Here is a 19,985-nt window from a genome sequence, read left to right as displayed (position 1 = left end):
TATTTATTAAACTTGTTTGCTGCCCATCTCACCATAAAGCAAGTCTTAATTTCTGTTTGGATGTTAAACCATGTAATATTGTCTGAAATAAAAAGAAGATTCAAATTTTTAATGTGAAATGTATCAATTGGAAATTAAATGACAGATCAAACTATTTGATTCACTAGATTTAAACTATTTTGTCATAATCGGACCACCAGAGCAAGTAAGCAAAGCTAGTTCCATTTTACACATATGTTTTCTTGCTGTTCATGTATTTATTGCGCAAATCTATCTTAAACGTTTACTCATGTATTCCAGATTTTGTCTGAAACAAGAGGAAGAAAAAAGAATGGGGGCTGATATTCTAAATGAGAAAAATCAAGAGCAGTTAAAGAAGAAAGATGAGCAGTACTGTATGCAGATGGAAGAAAAACAAGAGCTTGAATTGATGTTGAGAAGCAAAGAAATGGAGTTAAAAACACTAACAAACCACCTGAAACAGGTATAGTTAAATCAAAATGGTTTTCCATAAATGGTAATACGTTGCGTATATTGATTTGCATTTCCAACATTTTGGGGAGGTATTTGTTGATATTTTAGCTAACCTTGTTGGTGCCAGGTGCCATCTATAAAACATTTTGTACTGGTTTTCCTTGTATGCAACTGAGAGTGTCATTTTTAAGTTTGTTTCCCAAAATTTTTCCCATTTGTCTAATTCAATATTATATCCAAAGTTCTGCGCCCATTTTATCATTTGTTCTTTCACAATTTCCTCTTCCATTTTATACTTCAGGAGAAATTTATATATTCTCCCTATCATTTTTCTATCTGAGCTTTGAATGATTGTATCCAATTTGTGTGGTTCTGTTTCAATGTCATATAATTTGGTATCTTTATTGTATTTAGTTTTGATTTGAAGGTAAGTTAGCCAGTCAACTTTCATGTTCTGTTCTGCCAATTCTTCAATTGTTTTTAAGGTTCCCTGTCTATCAATTAAGTCTCTATATCTTAGCATTTTGTTCAAATCTATAAAATTTGGATGAGTCGTCCTTTCTGTCGGTGATAGCCAATTCGGAATTTTCACATAGTGGTTTTTTTTTTTATTTTGAGCCATTTTTTCAATAATGCTCTTCTAATTAAATGATTTTGAAAGTATTTGTGCGTTTTATTTTTATCATCCCATAGGAATGTGTGCCAGCCTGCTTGCAAACCATGGCCTTCCAAAGTCAAAATTCTTTTATACTTTAGCTCTATCCAATCCTTCGCCCATGTTATTGATACTGCCGATGCGTATAGATCCCAATTTGGTAATGCTAAACCTCCCCTCTCCTTGCTGTCTTGCATTGACTTTAGTTTAATCCTCGCTTTTCGTCCCTGCCAAATAAACCTAGCGGTTATTTTGTTTAATTCTTGAAAGAATTTTTTACCCGGATTAATAGGTGCGGCTTGCAACAGGAATAAGATTCTTGGTAGAATATTCATTTTAATTGTCGCTATATGTCCCATAAATGATAGTTGAATATTTTTCCAATTTTCTAACTCTTTTTTTATTTGTATCACTAATTTATTATAGTTATCATCTTTAATTGTGGAACATTTTGCCGACACCCAGATCCCCAAGTATTTCACTTTCTTAGTTTTTTGCATTCTGGTTGTTACTTCCAGTTCCTCTTCTTGCTTTTTTGTCATGTTCTTGGTTATCATTTTTGTTTTGTTTTTATTGATCTTTAATCCTGCCACTTCGCCATATTCTTCTAATTTTTGAATTAATTTCCGACTAGATTCTAATGGGTCCTCTAGTACAAATACAAATCGGCATAGGCTTGGGCCTTATATTCTTCATTTTTGAGTCTTAAACTGTTTATTGCCTGGTCCTTCCAAATTTCATTTAATAAAATTTCCAAAGTCAATATAAACAGCAAAGGGGAGAGGGGGCATCCCTGTCTGACTCCTTTTTTTATTCCAATCTTCTCTTTTAATTCTCCATTCATCAGAACTTTGGCTGTCTGTTATAAAATCCTTCTATCATTTTTATAAATTTTTCTCCGAATTTCATCTCATCCAATAGTGTTATTATAAATTTCCAGATTACGTTGTCAAATGCTTTTTGTGCATCAAGGAAAACCAGTACCATTTGTTTTTCTGGATGCGCCTTATAGTACTCTATTATATCTAGGATGATTCTCGTATTATTTCTAATGTGTCTGTGAGGTAAAAATCCGTTTTGGTCTGGGTGTATTCGTTCATTTAAAACCTGTTTAATCCTTGCTGCCATAATTGCTGCAAATATTTTATAATCGGAGTTTAGTAATGAAATTGGCCTGTAGTTTTGAATTTCTTGTAGGCTGGTTTCTTCTTTTGGGATAAGCGATATTATTGCTTCTGTCCATGATCAGGTATCTTGGCTTTTCCCAAAACTTCATTAAACATTTCCACTCCTAACTCTTCCAATATTATTTTATTATATTTGTATAGCTCCATCGGTATTCCATCTGGTCCTGGGGTTTTATTATTTTTCTGGTTTTTCAAGACTAGTTCCACTTCGGCTAACGTTATTGGCCTGTTTATCGCCTCCCTTTGCTCTTTTGAGATTGGTGTTATCTTTGCTGTGTTTAAATAATGCTTTATTTTGTTTTCCTCCATACTATCTTGTGCGTATAGTTTTGTGAAGTATTTATGAATAATTTTCTTCTTTTCTTCTGCTTTGTATTGAATTCTTCCCTCATCATCTTTTAATTGATATATCATCCTTTTTTCTCTTTCATTCTTCAGTCTGTATGCCAGCCATCGTCCAGGTTTGTTGGCTTGTTCAAAGTAATTTTGTCTGGCTGCTTTAATTTTCTGCGCTAATTCCTTTTGATTTATTAAGTTGAGCTTATGTTTGATTATCTCTCTTTTTTCTTTTTTTAATTTTATTCTTTGGATCTTTCTGGAGTTCATCTTCGGCTTCCATAAATTCCTTTTGCATACATTCTTGTTGCTCTTTTTGTTTTCTAGTTTTCCTCGCCATATAGGCAATTGTGAGGCCTCTTGTGTATGCTTTCATAGTGTCCCAGAGATTTTGAATTGAGGTATCTTCTTTTTTATTAATTCTAAAAAATTGTTTTAGTTCTTTCTCCAGCATTTGAGTGTATTCTGTTTCGTTTATAATATTTGAATTCATCATCCATCTTTTTTCTTCTTCTTTGACCTTTCCATCTTAATTTTATTGGTCAATAAAAGCCATGTCAATTCTTGATAGTGACTGATGGGGGTTCGAATAAAAGGTATATTGCTTTCTTGTTTTGTGCCTTTCTCTCCAAATATCGTGTAATTTATATTCCATTACCATCTCAAAAAAGGTAGCGTATTTTTTTCGTTTTATTTTTCTTTTTGCTTTCATAGTCCATTTTTTATCCACTATTGCATTATAATCCCCAATTAAGCAAATATTTTCATATTCTAATTCGTTTATTTTGTTGTGTAGTTTCCTATAGAATTCCTCTTGTTTCTGATTTGGTGCATATATGACTATTAATAATATTGGTTTTTCTGTTGTCTCTAATTCCATCATTAATATCCTGCCTTCTTCATCAGAGTAGACTTCTTCGGAATTTATTTTTTCCTTTATATAGGTTGCTATCCCTCTTTTTTTTTCTGCTAGTGCTATGTATAATTTCCCTAGTTTTTTGTTTTCCAATAAGTTTTTATGCTCCCTTTTAATATGCACTTCCTGTATGCAGATTATATCTACCTTCAGTTTCTTAAGTTTGTTAAACATCTGCGCTCTTTTTTTGGGGTGCGTTCAGTCCATTCAAGTTTGTTGAGATAATTGTTATTTCCTGGTCCATCTTTAGATGGGTTTTTTTTTTGTTGTTGCTTCTAGTTTGTATCTGACTTCCCTCTCGTGCCTTCCTTTTCTGCTCTCTCTCTTTCTTGCCTCTGTTCTTCTTTCCTGTTTCTTTCTTTGTCTTCTGATGTTTCTTCCTCTTGGCCTCGACTTCCACTTTCTAGGTCCTCTTTACTTCCTTGTCCTTCTTCCCCTGTGCAGTATTTCTCATAGAATTCCTGCGCTTCTTCTATATTCTCTATCTTATACCTTTTTCCTTGCCAAGACAACAGTATCCCTTCTGGTATCAACCATCTGTACATTATTCTGTTTTTATTTAACTGGTTTGTTAAAAATTGGTATTGTCTACGTCGTTTACGGATTCAACTCTTTTCCCTGGTATGTAATCGTCCCTTCTCTGGTTTTTTTGTATACTTCATTTCTGGTTGTTTTTTTGGCAAATCTTACATGCACTTCTCTCGGGAGCCTGTGTCTTCTGGCGTAATTAGTATGCACTCGGTAAGCTTCATCAATATCCCCTCTCAACTCTTGTTCTTTTCTCTGTAAAATTTCAGTGAAGATTTCATTTATTTTTCCTTTCAGGCCTTCCTCCTTCTCTTCCGGTATGTTTTGGAATCTTAAATAGAATGCAGCTCTTTCATTTTCAAGTCGAATTATTGATAACTCTAGTTCTTTATTCACTTGTCTATATTCTAGCTCCATTTTTTCCATCTTCTGATCTGTTTGTTCTATTTTTGTTTCGATGTTCTGGATTTTCTGTTCATTGATTGCTAAGGCATTCTGTATCTTTTCAATTTTGTCATGCACCGTTTTAATATTTCCTTTCAGTTATCCCATTTCATTTTTCATTTCTTCATGATTCCTCCTTGTCTCTTCATGATTTGTAGCTGTCACTTCTTGGTTTTTTATAAGTGTCTCTTGTATCATTTGAAGCATCAATTGCATACTTTGCATTGTTGGTGCTGGTCCTGTTGTTTCTGCCATCTTTCCGCCTTTCTCCAGTCCCAATGCGCTCTCAATTGATCTTTGATTTGAGGAGGGGGGTGTTGCCGAAGTCATATTTGGTGTGGTTTTTTTTAATTAACTTTCCTGAAGTTGCCATTCTTATCCCCCTATTTATCCTTGTCCACAATTGCATATAAGTTCTACTTTACTTCTACTTTATCAGCAATATCAATGTTATCAATGTTATCAATAATTATATATCTCAGTATTTAGCAATAATTAACCTTCCTTAATATCACGTTTCAATATCTACACATTCTTACGTATTATTCCATTCTATTTTGATCCTTAATTATCATATATCTTAGAATTATATATCACACAATTATCTTATACAAATAGATGTCTCTCAATTGTATCAATTATAAGGGTAATAAGTAATAAGTTTCTCTCTATACATATATATCAGCTTATGTCACCGGCTTCTTCAGACCGCAGGGTTCAAATTTTGATCCACTAGGTGTCACCCTCTGTTCAGTACCACTGTTAGTGTCAATCAGTTAATGCAACAAGTCCAGCGACAAAGGAAAATAGGGGTGGGTGGGTGGGTAATGAAGCCCTCTAATCGTTCCAAAAGAGCAAGAAGAAAAAGTCAACAAGTCAACAACCAACCCGAATGTTAAACAATCCTTCTGTACACTATACGTCTTCTCAACAGTTACTATGTCCTACTCCTGTTATCCATGCCGGGTTTTTGTTCTCCCTCTGGCCAATTTAGTTCAAGTTATTTACGCCGTCAATTCAAGGTCAGTAATTCTGCTCTCACAGCTTTTCGGCAAAAGTCTGAAGAATCTCCTTCTCAGAGCCTCCATCTTTCCAGCTCACTCTCTCTGCCAGTTACGCGTTGTTTTCCTCTTCTTTGGGTTGTCAATAATAGTAACAGATATCTCGATTTCAACTGCTTTCTCTCTTTGCTTCCTTCTTATGCGGTCGCCATTGCTCCGGTCCTGACAAAGTGGCAGGATGATTCCTCGTCCGTTTAGTGGGTTTCTCCTGCCGCTGGGAGGATTTGCCTTATCACCCCAGCGTCTTCAGAGTTTCCCCCTTAATCTGTTGGTCCCTCCAGGATCCACAGCACTCAAAAATGAGCCCAAATGAAGAAGTTAGAGTTAGAGGTCAGGAGAGCTCCCGTTCCTCAATTCCAAGCATGCTGACGTCACCACAGGAAGTTTATTAATACACCTTTTAAAACTTCTTCAACAACATGCTTCCCAAAAAGGCCAGGACTAACCTTTATAGAAGAGCAGTGCTTTTCTGGTAAATCCTTTGCTCATCAGCAAAAAAAACAAGCAGTATAAATGTCAGCAAATAATAGAATGAATATTAGGTATAATAATAATATAATAATATAATGGCAATGCCCAAAGAAAACTTAACACATTCTCTAAGGCAGCAGTACCCTGTTAATAGAAAGGGAGCCCCCCCACCCCCACCCCCCACCAAGTTGGGGTTATGAAGACTGGATGGAATTTTGCCAGCATCCTAAATTAGTTTACATTTGAAATATAGCTTGGGACTCTTATCGATTGACAGAATACATTTTGTAGTAAGAGTCTTGCATTATTTTCCTTCGGTCTATAATAAATTGATTGATACAAGAGGTCTTCATTTAATGACCTCTTGTTTAGCGACCATTAAATTTGCAGTAGCATGAATGAGTGGTGGTTATGACCAGTCCTCAGAGTTCCAGTTGTTGCAGTATTGCTACAGTGATCAAAACATTCATCACCTGTTTCAAAAATATGATATAACCTACAGCAGCCTACATTCACATAGCCACAATATTTAGCATTTCCTGTTGGCTTCTCCCAAGCAGAGTCATTGGGGCAGCCACCAAGAAATCCTTACTGAATGATCTTTGGGATCCTCACTTAACAACAGCAGCCAGGATTTCTGGAAGTTCTGTCACTAAGAGGCATGGTCACGTAATATCATTTTTATGACTGCATTGCTTAGCAAATGACAAGTCTGGTCCCAATTGCCATTGTTAACCAAAGATTACCGTAATGTGATAAAAGGTCCCCTTTATTTTAGTATTTTATACTTGAATAAATATTATTTTTGAAATTTTAGAAAACTCAATTAAATGTAAAAAAAATATACAAAAACACAATTTAGGATTTATTTGTTTAATTGCAGGTAGCAATAGCTTCCTGTCTTCTATGATGAGCTGCCTTATTTATTTCGAAAGAGATTTTCCTATTAATCTCTGTATTACATGACTCAGTCTCTTAGTCTTTCTGTCCCATGTCGATTTTTGCTATAAATTATTATCTAGTTGACTGCTTTTTATCTATATCTTTCTTTTTATCTTAAGAACTTTTATGTGTCCTGATCTTTTCAGGATTCAATTTCATTGGATAATCTCTATTTCTCCAGCTGATGGCGCAGGACGGTCCAGAAGTGGGTTATTCAATTTTGCCAGCATCCTAAAGTAGTTTACATTTGAAATATAGCTTGGGATTCTTATCGATTGACAGAATACATTTTGTAGTAAGAGTCTTGCATTATTTTCCTTCGGTCTATAATAAATTGACTGATACAAGTGGTCTTCATTTAATGACCTCTTGTTTAGCGACCATTAAATTTGCAGTAGCATGAATGAGTGGTGGTTATGACCAGTCCTCAGAGTTCCAGTTGTTGCAGTATCTCTACAGTGATCGAGACATTCATCACCTGTTTCAAAAATATGATATAACCTACAGCAGCCTACATTCACGTAGCCAGCTGCTCCGCAGAGTGTCGCGCAGGCACTGTACGCGCCATGCGCCTGTGTGGAAGCGTGAAAGCCTTAAAAGACAGGTTAGGGGCTCGGGTGGGCCTTCCGGAACACCATACAAGAACGGACGGTATCCAGTGCTCCGGGCAGGCTCCGGTACGCCTGTACCGGGGCGTACCACCTGCAACCCACCACTGGATGGTGGGGACGAGGCCTCTTTGTCCCTTCTGAGGTCCCCTCCTGTGTTAAAGGCAGTGCAATTCTACCCCTCTCCATCTCCCCCCAGGCTCTCTGATTCTCTGAGGGCTAGTTCCATTTCTCCTCCTCTTTTGGAGGTGGATAAAGAGGGTTTTGCTTGTCACCCTTCTACATGCTAAGAACCTATTTCAAGACCAGCACAGAAGCAAAGACTGGGACCCAGGCCGGGCTAGTTCCATTTCTCCTCCTCTTTCAGAGGTGGATGAAGAAGGTTTTGCTTGTCACCCTTCTGCATGCTTAGAACCTACTTCAAGACCAGCACAGAAGCAAAGACTGGCACCCAGGCCGGGCCCCAGCCATTTTGAGGGTGAATTCAATGATTTGCCTGATAACATTCAATCTCTTATTCATAGCTCATGGCATAGCTCTTCAGGGGTGGTCTTCTGACCAGGCAGATGTGCAGCTGATGGCGGCCAGGAGTAAACAAGCCCAAGAACCGGCCTGTCAATCAGGCAGAGCGCTGAGGCCTTTGTCTCCTTCACTGAGGAGCGAGATATCTCTGTTGGTGAGCGAGGACCTCTGTTCCTTCCATCTCAACACGGTCGTGCTGTGACTTGATCCCATCTTCATTCCCAAGATTAATTCTTACTTTCATAGGGCTCAAGAGATAGTTCTCCCAGATTTTTGTCCCAATCCCTCTCATTTTAGCAAGAAATCCTGGCATAAGATAGATGTGTGGAAGGCTCTCCATATCTACAACAAGCAGACGATATCCACTAGGAAGACGGATTGTCTCGTTTCAGCCTTCTGCTGTAGGCTCTACGGTGTCACCTTCCACCATTGGGCATTGGCTGCAAGCTTGCATTGCTTGGGCTTATGAGGCATGGGGTAAACCTGTGCCCCATGGGATCACTGCGTATAGATGTGCTGCTACCATGGCTGCGTGGAACACTCAGGCACCGATTGAGGATATTTGCAGGGCGGCTACGTGGGCTTCTCTATCGCCCTTCATAAAGCACTACTGGAAAGATTGAAGTTAAATTAAACTAGTAAAGAAAAGGAAATAAGCCGCAAAACTAAGCATTATTGGACTGTGTTATCTTTTTTTTTTTTAATCAATGGAAGTTTTGTGAACATTTTTTACTTTTTAAAGTGAAAGTATCGGATTTTCTTCTTCTATTTCTTTTTTTTACCTGTGGATTAAATCTTTTCCTTTATTTCTACAATACTGGTTGGGATGGATTCTTTCTTTTTATTTTGTTTCATTTAACAATTTTGTTTCTTCCAAGCCTGAAACATAAAGAAGATATAAAAGGAATATAAAGAAGGTAGTAATCTTAGAGGTAAAAGAAGTTACACTGCCACTTGGAGGTTGGAGTTTGAGACCTGGAAACATTGCTTTTTCTTTTTTCCCTTTGATCATTTTAACCTTGCACTCCAAAGGCTTCAGCTTGTTTATAGAGAAGAGCATGGGTTGTTTACGCAGGTGCTCTCTGGATGCTTGTTGGTAGCTGGAAAGAAGTGAAAACAAAGATTTGTTTTTAAACTAGAGTGGCAGTGTTTACTAATTGGAAGGATGGCACTACATCAAAAAGAAACCATAACATTACAACAGAATTATGTTTGGAATTCAAAAATTATTAGAAATAACAGAGAGAATTGAGAAGTGATGGGAAAATATTGAAAATATAAATTTTAATGTGGTAAAACCTGATGGAAAAATGGAAGATATCCAGCAAATGGAAAAAGTGGATGCTAGAGTCCTAAAAATCCAAGGGGGAAAAGAACAAAGAGGCAAGATAACCATGGATATTGACAGTGAACTGAGTGTGGTTGGAGATGGAAAGAGTGGAACAAGGAAAGGGAAGATAGATGGAAAGGTGCTTTACTTCAGGTTTCAAGGTATAGAAGAAGAAAGAGAAGAATTGATGGACTTAAGGAGAGAAACTTTGACAAAACACTACGTACTGATAACCAAAAATAAGCTGATTAAAAATATGTAACAAGCAACAAGTTGCGAAGAAAAGTCCAAACAAATTTGATTAAGGAAATAACCAGAAGACTGATTCATAAATGGCAAAGAAATAGGACTACACTATTACTGGAAAGACACAGGTTGAGATATGAAAATCAATAATAAAACACTAGTTAAAATTAGTTAAAATTAGAACATTATGTTAATAATGTAGTGATAATGGATAAAGAGGTAAATAATTGATAATGATAATGTGTATATATGTATTGATTTGATAAGAGGAAATTTGGTAAAAAAATTAAATGGTGAAAAAAGGGGAAAAAGTAAGTTAAACTTAGTCAAACTATTGTTAAATAAATGACTGATAATGATAATAATGTAATAATTTGTACTGACATGATAAAAGGGAAATTGGATATAAATTGTAAACAATGATTAAGAAAAGAGGTCTAAAAATTTTGTTATTAAACATAATTAATTTTTATTTTGAATGTGTTATAAAGGTATAATGTGGCTAGATGATATTGAAAATAGATAAGGGAATGCCACTATGTGGTTTTGTTTTAAATTTTGGAATGTTTGTTATAAAGGGACGTTAAAACAACTATAGTTATATGAAGGATGAGGTATGAGGGTAGCAATATATATAAATATATGTGATGTAAAATATATAACTTGATATGAATCATAGGTGATGACTGTGGAAGGGATGCATGAAAGTTCTTTGTAACCAATTGACACACTTTCTACAATTTGTAATGGAAGATGATTTTAAGGTGTTTGTGTTTATTCAAAAAATAAATATTTTATATTTTTAAAAAAGCACTACCGGTTGGATGCTTTTGTGTCCGCAGAGACATCCTTCGGACTTCTGGTGCTTCAGAGAGTGCATAACCCATTGGGAACTACGGACAAGTGAGTTCCCCGCCCTAGGAACTGCCACTTTGGTATGTTCCACTTCTGGACCATCCTGCACCATCAGCTGGAGAAGGAACATTGGTTCTACCTGAACAATCTTCTCAGCATGGCGCAGGATCCCCTCCGATCAGTTAGGTTAGCTGCGTGGCAGGGCCTGCTCTTCTTTTGTTTCTCTAGTTGGAGCTGCGTCTTGTTGGAATCTGAGCCAAGCAAGAAAGAGCTGGAGGCATGGCTTCAATTGTGACTCAGTCTCTTGGGTCAATAAGGATTGTACAACCCTGTCAGGCGTGCCTCCATCAATAACCAAGAAAGAAAACTCCCAACTCCATGGTTTGTGGAATTAAAGATACTTTTACTGGTCATGAAAAGATAGCAGAGAAAGAAAAGCAAGATCTGAGCCACAAGTACATATCAAACTTTTACCCAGCACCCTCTCCCTCAATCACTCCAACCCAATAACCAATCTGCAACCTCCTAAGGTGTCATGTGAGTTGCATTTTCAAAACTTCTCATTCAGTTGGTATGCAGAGACAGTTGACCTTAACCAAGTCCAAACACAGACCATCAGCATGCGCACAAGATGGTGAGACCCAACCTCCCCTGTGATAACTCCTCCAGCACTATAAGTTTCCCATCCCAAATACCTCAAGCTCCCACCCTCCCCATTTCTATGGCAGCCGATAGCAAGCAAGCGAAGTAGAGGCTGGCAAAACTCACTTCTGGACCGCCCTGCGCCATGCTGAGAACATTCAGGTAGGACCAACATTCCTTCTAGTATTTTGGGTACCGGAAATTAGCTTCTCCTTGTCTGCTTGCATGCACAATTGATTTACATAAGAATATTATATTCCCATCTCACTTTCGGTGTCATTTCTTGTTATCCATAGTATGGTGTAGGCCTTTTTTACAAGAAATATACTCTGTCAACAACTATAATGAAATGTTTATGATTTTTTTCAGGATCTTTTCCTTATTAGTCATTACTAGCTGTGATCGCATTTTTAGCATCAATATGCATTACTTTACAATTGCTCATGTTGAATGATAACTGCCATTTGGACACTAGGTCTCCAGTTTCGTAATGTGCAGATAACTGTTTGGAGCTTTTTGCAATTCATTATTGTTTTTACCATTCTAAACAATTTAATGTAATCATCAAATTTTGCTGTTCCACTAGTCACATCCATTTCCAGATCATTTATATGTATGTTAAATATGTTAAAAAAGGACTAGCCCTATGACAGAACTCTGGAAAGTGCTGTTAATTATATCCATCCAATGTAAGAAATGCCATTTACTCCCATTCATTATTTCCTATTCTTTATCCAGTTGTTTATCCAAAAAAGGATTGCCCTTTATATTCCATGCCTGTTAAGCTTATGGAGAAGTCTTTATGATAGCTTTTTATCAAATAGGAGTATCAAAGGCTTAAAAAAAAATCTAGATATGCATATGGATATATCGATGCTGCCTCACCCTTATCCATGTTTTTTAACATCTTAAAAAAAACTTTAGGAGGTAAAACCTTTCCTTAATAAAGCTATGTTGGTGATCCTTGGGCAAAGTTTGTGTCAACAGTACTTGCTAATTTTATCTTCAATAGTAGCTTCCACTAACAGAACAGATTTTAAGATGACAGGCCTGTAATTTCCTGAATCTCTCATGAGCCATTTTTAAAAAATGGAGTTATATTGGCCACTTTCCAGTTTTCAAGGAGCAAGGCTGAGTGTAGAGATAGGTTGCATATTTTAGTTAGAAGGTCCACAGTGAGTATTAAGGTCCTTAATAATTCTTAGTTCAATTTGTTAGTAAGGCCTAGAATAGTATAAATAAAAGCCCACAACCGAACATCCTGAATGGATACAGCAGGGATATGGCAGAATATTCCCAGAACAAAAGTGAACCTTTAGTTGAAAGTTTTCTTATCACCTTGAGACAACCAGTGCAGAGATTTAATCAGCCAAGGAATATGAATAGTAAAGAAAATACTCCTCTTTTTATTCCAGCTGCTCTATGATATCCATTCTATAATAATACCTTATTCTCAATGAAACACTTATTCTGGCAGATAGAAAGATCCAATATGACCTAATTAGGGAATTATACCAGGTGACATAACCATGATAATAAAATAAGAGGCTTTTGTGATTTGCTTGGTACATAGCAAAAATATAGTACTGTTGAGAATGACAAGTATTCCCTTACAGTGTAGTTCAACAAAATTACAAGTTTTATTAAAGAAACATTAGAGGAGCTAAAAGTAGGGAAAATTAAACCACAGTGGGATTATGGAAGGCATATGTGCCTTAATTGACATTACCTTTTCATAGGTATAAATGCAAGGAACTCCTTTTTATACTTGCTTTGCTAAGGAGGGATACTAGTGATTTGACTTGTTGCATTTTCAAGGGTATTTTGGGGGGAAGGAACTAGAATATTTAGAAATTGTATATTATGTGGAAAAAATAACAATCATAGAACTGAACTGCATACTTCTGAGTTTGCTACAAATTATTACTTACCCATTATATAAACATTTTGATCTGCTATTTAACCACATTTCTTTCAGAAATCCGGTAGCTAAAAATTAAGAAGGCACTTCTTTTTAATTCTTTTTTTTCCTTTTAGAAAAATTAGAATAAAAAATTAATCATTTTTAGTTTGAAAACACATATATTTTATACATTTTGCTTATAATCAGGAAAAAGCTTTGAGAGCAAAAAGAAAATAGACTTAAAAGAATTTTAATGACCTCATAATTACATAGAGACATTTTGTTGTTTATGATGTCAGCTGAAGCAAGGAGATTGGATATGCCAATAATGTAATAAGAAACTTTGCAGATTCTATCCACGTTCTAATGTTTTTGCTCAAACAATAGCAGGGGCATAATCTGCACAAATTCAAATTTAATAATTTTTTTGTCCGTTTCTTCTTTTGACATTGAAGAAGGAGCAAATTTGAGGATCTTTTGTTTAATATTGTGTCTGTTGAAATGAGCAATAATTGCCTAAGTAGAGTAGCACAATGAAGAATACGCAGGAGGCTCAAAAATCATATGGGCAACATCAAATCAAATTATTAAAAATGATGAATTGTTCAGATATTATATAGAAATATCATAATTGGGGAGCTATGGAGGATGAGGCAAACTACCAAGGATATCCTGATTTTTATATAATGAAAACTTCTGATCAGCCTAATCAGGATTTGATCTCTTCATTCTCCAGTCCTTCTTTGGGAAGCTCTAATACTTATAATCCTTTGGTCAGAAGAAACGTACCTAATAGTTATCCAGGAAGCTTGCTTCCTAGTTTTTCCTTTTCTTTTCCTCCTGTGAAAGAAAATAATTTAAAGAAGATTAATTTCCCACCAAGTACAACAGATGTAGGTCTTTCTAAAACCCCTCAAGAGTTATTAAACCTTGTGAATGCTGTTCGACAAATGGTAAGCTTGTTCTAAAATCAATATACAATATTTTCTTTTCTTTTTTTATGTTTTATTTATACATTTTTCTTTAGTAAACATAAAAACTCAGTATCTACATAGGCAGCATGTTGTCTCCGTACAGTTAGTTTTGAAAATAATAACAATAATATACATCTCATTTATAATAATCACATAATTATAGTAATATTAGCTTATTCATACTAGTAAACTTTCATTATATAGTTCATTCTCTTAAACTTTTAAGTTTCTACTCCTGTTTCTGTATTAACCATTAGTAAAACAAGTCCCATGTTTAAAAGTATTCTGTTTCGTCCTTCTCCTTTATTTTGAGTGTTTATCCATCTCTGCGCATTCAGATTTATTCATTTTTATTATACTTTCATTTGTAGGGATCTCTTCATTTTTCCACTGTTGTGCAAAAACAATTGTTGCTGCTGTTAACACATGTAAAATTAAATATGTATTCTCTTTATTGTAATGTTCTGGTAAAATATTCAACAAAAATATTTCTGGTTTTAAATCAATATGTTGCTTTACCATTTTTTCTAACCATGTATGTATTTTTGTCCAATATTCTTTTGCCCCTGGACATGTCCACCACATATGAGATTATGAACCTGGTATCTGATTACATTTCCAACATTTGGCGGACATGTTTCCAAACATTTTTGCCATTCTTACTGTTGGTAAATGCCGCCTATAAAACATTTAATATAGATTTTCTTTATAGGGAATTGACATTGTTAATTTATAATTTTTATTCCACAGTTTCTGCCATTTATCTAACTCTATAGTAAATCCAAAGTTTTTGCCCCACACTATCATGTTTCTTTCACTTGTTGTTCTTCAATTTTAAAGCTCAATAAATACAATTAAATACATTTTATTAGTTTTTCATATGTCCCTAGTAGTATCTGATGTAATGCTGTTGGTTCTTTATAAAAGCCATACATTTCTATGTCTTTCTCATACCTTGATTGTTTTTGCACATGCAACCATCATACTAGATCAATCCCTTGAGTTTACAATTCTTGCTTAGTTTTAAATTCCCATTTTTCATTCAAAATGTCTTTATATCTTGTAATTTTTTTTCAAGTTAACAACATTCGGATGTATCAGTGCCTCCATTGGGGAGAGCCAGACTAGTATTTTCATATAATGTTTTTCTTTGATTTTTCCCCATACTAAAAAGCATTTCTAACATAATGTCTTTGGAAATATCTGTGAATTTTGTTTTTCCCATGCTATAGAAAGGCATACCACCCCAGTTGAACAACATGTCCCTCCAAAATTAATAATCTTGTATGCGTAAAATTTATCCATTCTTTCACCCATGTAAATACAGAGGCCAGGTAATATAGGTCCAAAAACCCCTTTGTTTTTAGAATCTTGTAGCATTTTCAATATTATTCTTGCTCTTTTCTCTTGCCAAATATATTTTAACATCATTTTATTTAGCTCCTCAAAGTATTTTTTTTTGTAACTTTATCGGAATTGTTTGGAACAAAAAGAATAATCTCAGCAAGATATTCATTTTTATTGTAGCTATTCTTTCTACCATCGATAATTGCAAGTTTTTCCACTTCTTCAGATCTAGTTTAATTTGTTGCAATAGCTTAGTATAATTACCATATTTTTCGAAGTATAAGACGCTCCAGAGTATAAGACGCACCTAGATTTTGGGGAGGAAAACAAGGGGAAAATATCTGCCTCTGCCTCCCAGCAATTTGCCTCCTTGCAACAAACAATACAGACAATATACACTGTTTGTACTGTTATATTTCAGACTATACCTGTACAGATGCTGTTAAAATTGATGTGCTTTCTGGAAGTATAGTTATTCTCTGCTATTTAAAAGAATAGCACTTTTTTTAAAAATAGCACTGGGCCTCTTCAGATCAAGCATTTTTTTTAAAAAGCTTCTTCATTTTGTTAAGTTATCTAGAATAATAATAAAGCGGTCTTTAAAAAAATAAGTCTAATAATTTGAACATTCTATAGGCATTTATAGTTGTTGACTTACCTCCTTGCAGCAAACAGCCTGATTAGTACAAGAAAAAAAATCTGCCTCCCAGCAATTTGCCATGTGGAGCAAACAGCAAGTTTTACTTTCAATTTCTCCCGATCATTAGCTGTTAGAGGCTGCATGGATTGCTATAGCTTATTGAAGCCTCAGCAAGCCCATGTTTGCTCCAAAGAGGTAAATTGCTGGGAGCAGAGGCCAAAGGTGGGGGCTGATGGGTGGGTGAGGCTACATTCGTTGTATAAGACACACCCAAATTTTCATCCTCTTTAAGGGGGGGAAAAGGTACATCTTATACTTCGAAAAATGCGGTATGTTCTTTAATAGTTGCACAACTTGCTGTTAATTGAATTCCTAAGTAATTTACTTTCTTAACTATCTGAATATCTGTCTTCATCAGTTCTTGGTTTTTCTTTGTTTGTTTATCTTTAAATTTTTTGACTAGTATCTTGGTTTTCTCTTTATTTATTTTCAATCCTGCAACTTCACCATATTCTATTTTTTTTATTATTAATTTGGGTCCAGTTCAGTGGTGGGTTGAAGGCAGTATGCCCCGGTATGGGCGTACCGGAGCCTGCCCGGAGCACCGGGTACCGTTCCAGTATGGTGCTCCGGAGGGCGGGCCCGCCCGCCCACCCGCCTTACCTGTCCTTTAAAGCCTTTGGTGCTTCCATGCACGCACATGGCACGTACAGTGTCTGCGCAATGCTCCGCCAAACAGCTGGAGCATCACAGGGGCTTGCAGAGGTGTCGCTGGAAGATAAGATGCATGTGCGTGCTGCACACATGTGTGTGATTGCAGCATACGTTTATGTGGAAGACGCCGGATCCAGAACCCATCACTGGTCCAGTTTCTTGCATTTCTTCTAGAATAAATTCCAGGTCGTCTTCAAACGCCTATAGTTTTTTTTCCCCATGCTTTTTATTTCTGAATCTTATCTAATGTTTCTATTTAACACTTCCAATGTTAATATAAATAGCATAGGGACAAAGGGCATCTTTGTCTTGTGCCTTTCCTTATATTAAGATTCTCTTTCATATCCCCATTAACCATCACCTTTACACTTTGTTTAGAATATATTGCCTTAATCATATTAGTAATTTTTCACCAAAGTCCTTATATTTTAATTGTAGTGACATAAATTGCCAATTTACATTGTCAAATGCTTTCTGTACATCTAAAAAGATCAACGCTTATTTGTTTTTCAGAATGTACTTCATAATACTCCAACTTATTCAAACTAATTCTCAAATTGTTTTTAATTTGCCATTTAGGTAAAAATCCATTCTGATCTGAGTGTATAAATTCATTCAAGAATCTTTTGAGTCTCTTTGCTATTAATGAGGCATATATTTTATAGTCTACATTTAGTAATGATATTGGCCTATAATTTTTTATCTGTGCTAAATCTGAATTTTCTTTCGATGTTAAAGTGATATTTGTTTCCATCCAAGTATTTGGTATCTTGACTTCTAACAATAAGTATACTATATTTTCATTTCTTTTGTGATTTAAATAGAATAAATACATTCTGAAAAAAATCTCACAAGGTTGTTTTTTCATCTAAATGCTACATTGAAACTAAGATTGAAACTAATATTTTATTATAGAAAATGTAATATTAGTCCATATCAATTTCTCAATTACTTAGTTTTACTCAATTTTTTAGCATGAATCAATTACTTTGATGGTTAAGAAAACTGTTCATAATGAACCTGTATAGAACATCACCATGTCTAAAGTGACTAGAGAAATCCAAATCCATATTTTATTCAGCTGTAGATAATTACTAACATATTGCTGCCAAAATGACTGTTTTGTAACAGTGTTTCTAATTTTCCTAGTAATTACTTTACATATGTTTAACTATTAGTGTTAAAAAAAATTTTATTTAGTTCAATTTAGCTCAATTGTCAGTATCTATTTAAACCAGAGATAGGTTGCTGCCGGTTCGGCTCGGTTTGGCCGAATCGGTAGTGGCCTGGAACAGCTGAGAGCGAACCGGTACAGTAGCTCTTTTGGCCTGCCCGCCCGCACTCTATACCTGTATTTATGGTAAAAGGTAAATTACGCCTGCATGCACAGCATGCGCCGCCTGCACGAGCCCCAACAATCAGCTGGTTGTTACAGGGGTGGTGGATGGTGTATGCACGCACAGTGCAAGTCAGGTGCCCGTGTGAACCGAATGTGTGCGCGATCAGCAAACCAGTAGTAACGGTAAGTGCAACCCACCACTGATTTAAATATATATTGTATTCTCTGATATAATACAACTTCTATTCCTTATAGTTGTGGCTGTATACACAAGCACAATCTGTCAGATCATAACAAACTGGTCAGTTTGTTACTTTACTACAAGGGTGATATTTTATAGGTTGAAGAAGAACGCAATGAAACACAGAGACAACTTTGTCAAGAACAAAATGCCAGAGCCATACAAGAAGATATTTTAAGTACCCACTTCTGGAGGCAGAAGGAATTGGAAGAAGAATCAAAAAAAGTAGCAAGTAAACACTCAGAGGTATCCACTTTGCCAAATATTTAAAAAATATAAAACTGTTTTCAGTTTCATTGACTACAAATCAAAGTTCTGGTCATTACCTGTAAAGTTCTGTGTGGTTTAGCTACTAGATATTACATTGGATGGAATTCTCTCTCTGTCAGTTTCAACCCTTCCTGTGTGTATGTCCAGGGAAGAGATGCTAAGGATTGTCATTCTATGTGAGGGGAATTGGTTGGAGGCCTTCGGAGTGCCTGTTCCATGCTCTGGAACACCTTGCTTCTTGAAGTATGTGATCTTTCAAATTTATTGGCTGTTATGAAGGCTCATGTAATTTTTTTCACCACAAAATGTATGGCCCCTAAGAGAAATTGGACTGTAGTATTGACAGGTTCCATTTAAATGATAACTATTTAGGGATTTTGCCCTTATATTTATATATTGGTACGCATGTATGGGAGAGAGGAAATGGTAAACTACCTTCAATATCTTAAGTAAGGACATACTTTTATATATCAGTAATTAAATCTTAAACTATGATGTAGATTTAGAACCTGTGATTCAGTAAGAATCAATATTAAAAACGAAATACTGTTTATACATTTGTTCATACATAAGAACTTCCTTTACCTTTTTTGATAATGATGTATTTTAGAGAAAAACATTTGTAAGAAAAGTATTTTTTAATTATTTAAGAGAGCAGCTGTTCATTTTATGGCCTCATTAGATAGAAGAGGTGGCTGAATTTGTTCAGTTTTCCAATACAAGCTGAGTCAAGTTTGGTGAACCTTTGGGTGGGAGATCCTTAGGAAATATTAACAACATCACTAGATTAGCAAATTATAAAATATCTTTGTAGACAAAAGTGGCAAACATTTTTTCACATTATTAAAAAGATAATTCATAGATGACACCATGAATTTACTAGGAGTCAAGTGACTCAAAGGAGACTTTTTCTTACCTTAGAGTTCATTTTAGTCATTTTTCAATTTAAAAAATATCCTACTTTTGACCATAGTTGAGACAGGAATATGTATCATTAAGTGGTACAGTTGTAAATGCGACTGCTTTTTAGCAGCAGTAATCCAGCAGTCCTTGTTACTGTCATTAACTGAATGCTCTGTTTGTTACATGAGTCAACTGCCTGCTGACTTTCTACAATCAAGTCAGTGGGGAAACCAGCAGAAAGTTGTAAGCCCCAGGAACTGCCAAGTGGAGGATGGAGTGAGGAAGTACATGGGAATGTTGGACCTAAGAGCCATTTGGATTTTCAACACGGAATTGAAACCTCTTGTTCTGGAGTTCAAAATTTTCCAATGGCTGAAAATCCTGCTTCTATTGGCATGGAGGATTTTCACTTCTAAGTAGAGAGGCAAGTCTATTAG

The 19,985-nt window shown here is 35.6% G+C and overlaps 1 protein-coding gene across 5 annotated transcripts in view; it reads left to right on the top strand.

The window, feature by feature from the left end:
• Nucleotides 1–19,985, top strand: part of ANKRD26 (ankyrin repeat domain containing 26) — a 103,743-nt gene that overhangs the window by 40,836 nt on the left and 42,922 nt on the right. For all 5 annotated transcript variants that reach the window (XM_081958283.1, XM_081958280.1, XM_081958281.1 and 2 more), the window contains 2 exons: nucleotides 301–484; nucleotides 18,475–18,621. In XM_081958283.1, the coding sequence (XP_081814409.1) occupies nucleotides 301–484; nucleotides 18,475–18,621 (331 nt within the window). The remainder of the gene's footprint in view (nucleotides 1–300; nucleotides 485–18,474; nucleotides 18,622–19,985) is intronic.

This window comes from Natrix helvetica, assembly GCF_964273705.1.
Source record: "Natrix helvetica genome assembly, chromosome: 6".
Lineage (NCBI taxonomy): Eukaryota > Metazoa > Chordata > Lepidosauria > Squamata > Natricidae > Natrix > Natrix helvetica.
The sequence above is the reverse complement of the archived record's forward strand: the minus strand, read 5'-3'. Positions and strand labels throughout refer to the sequence as shown.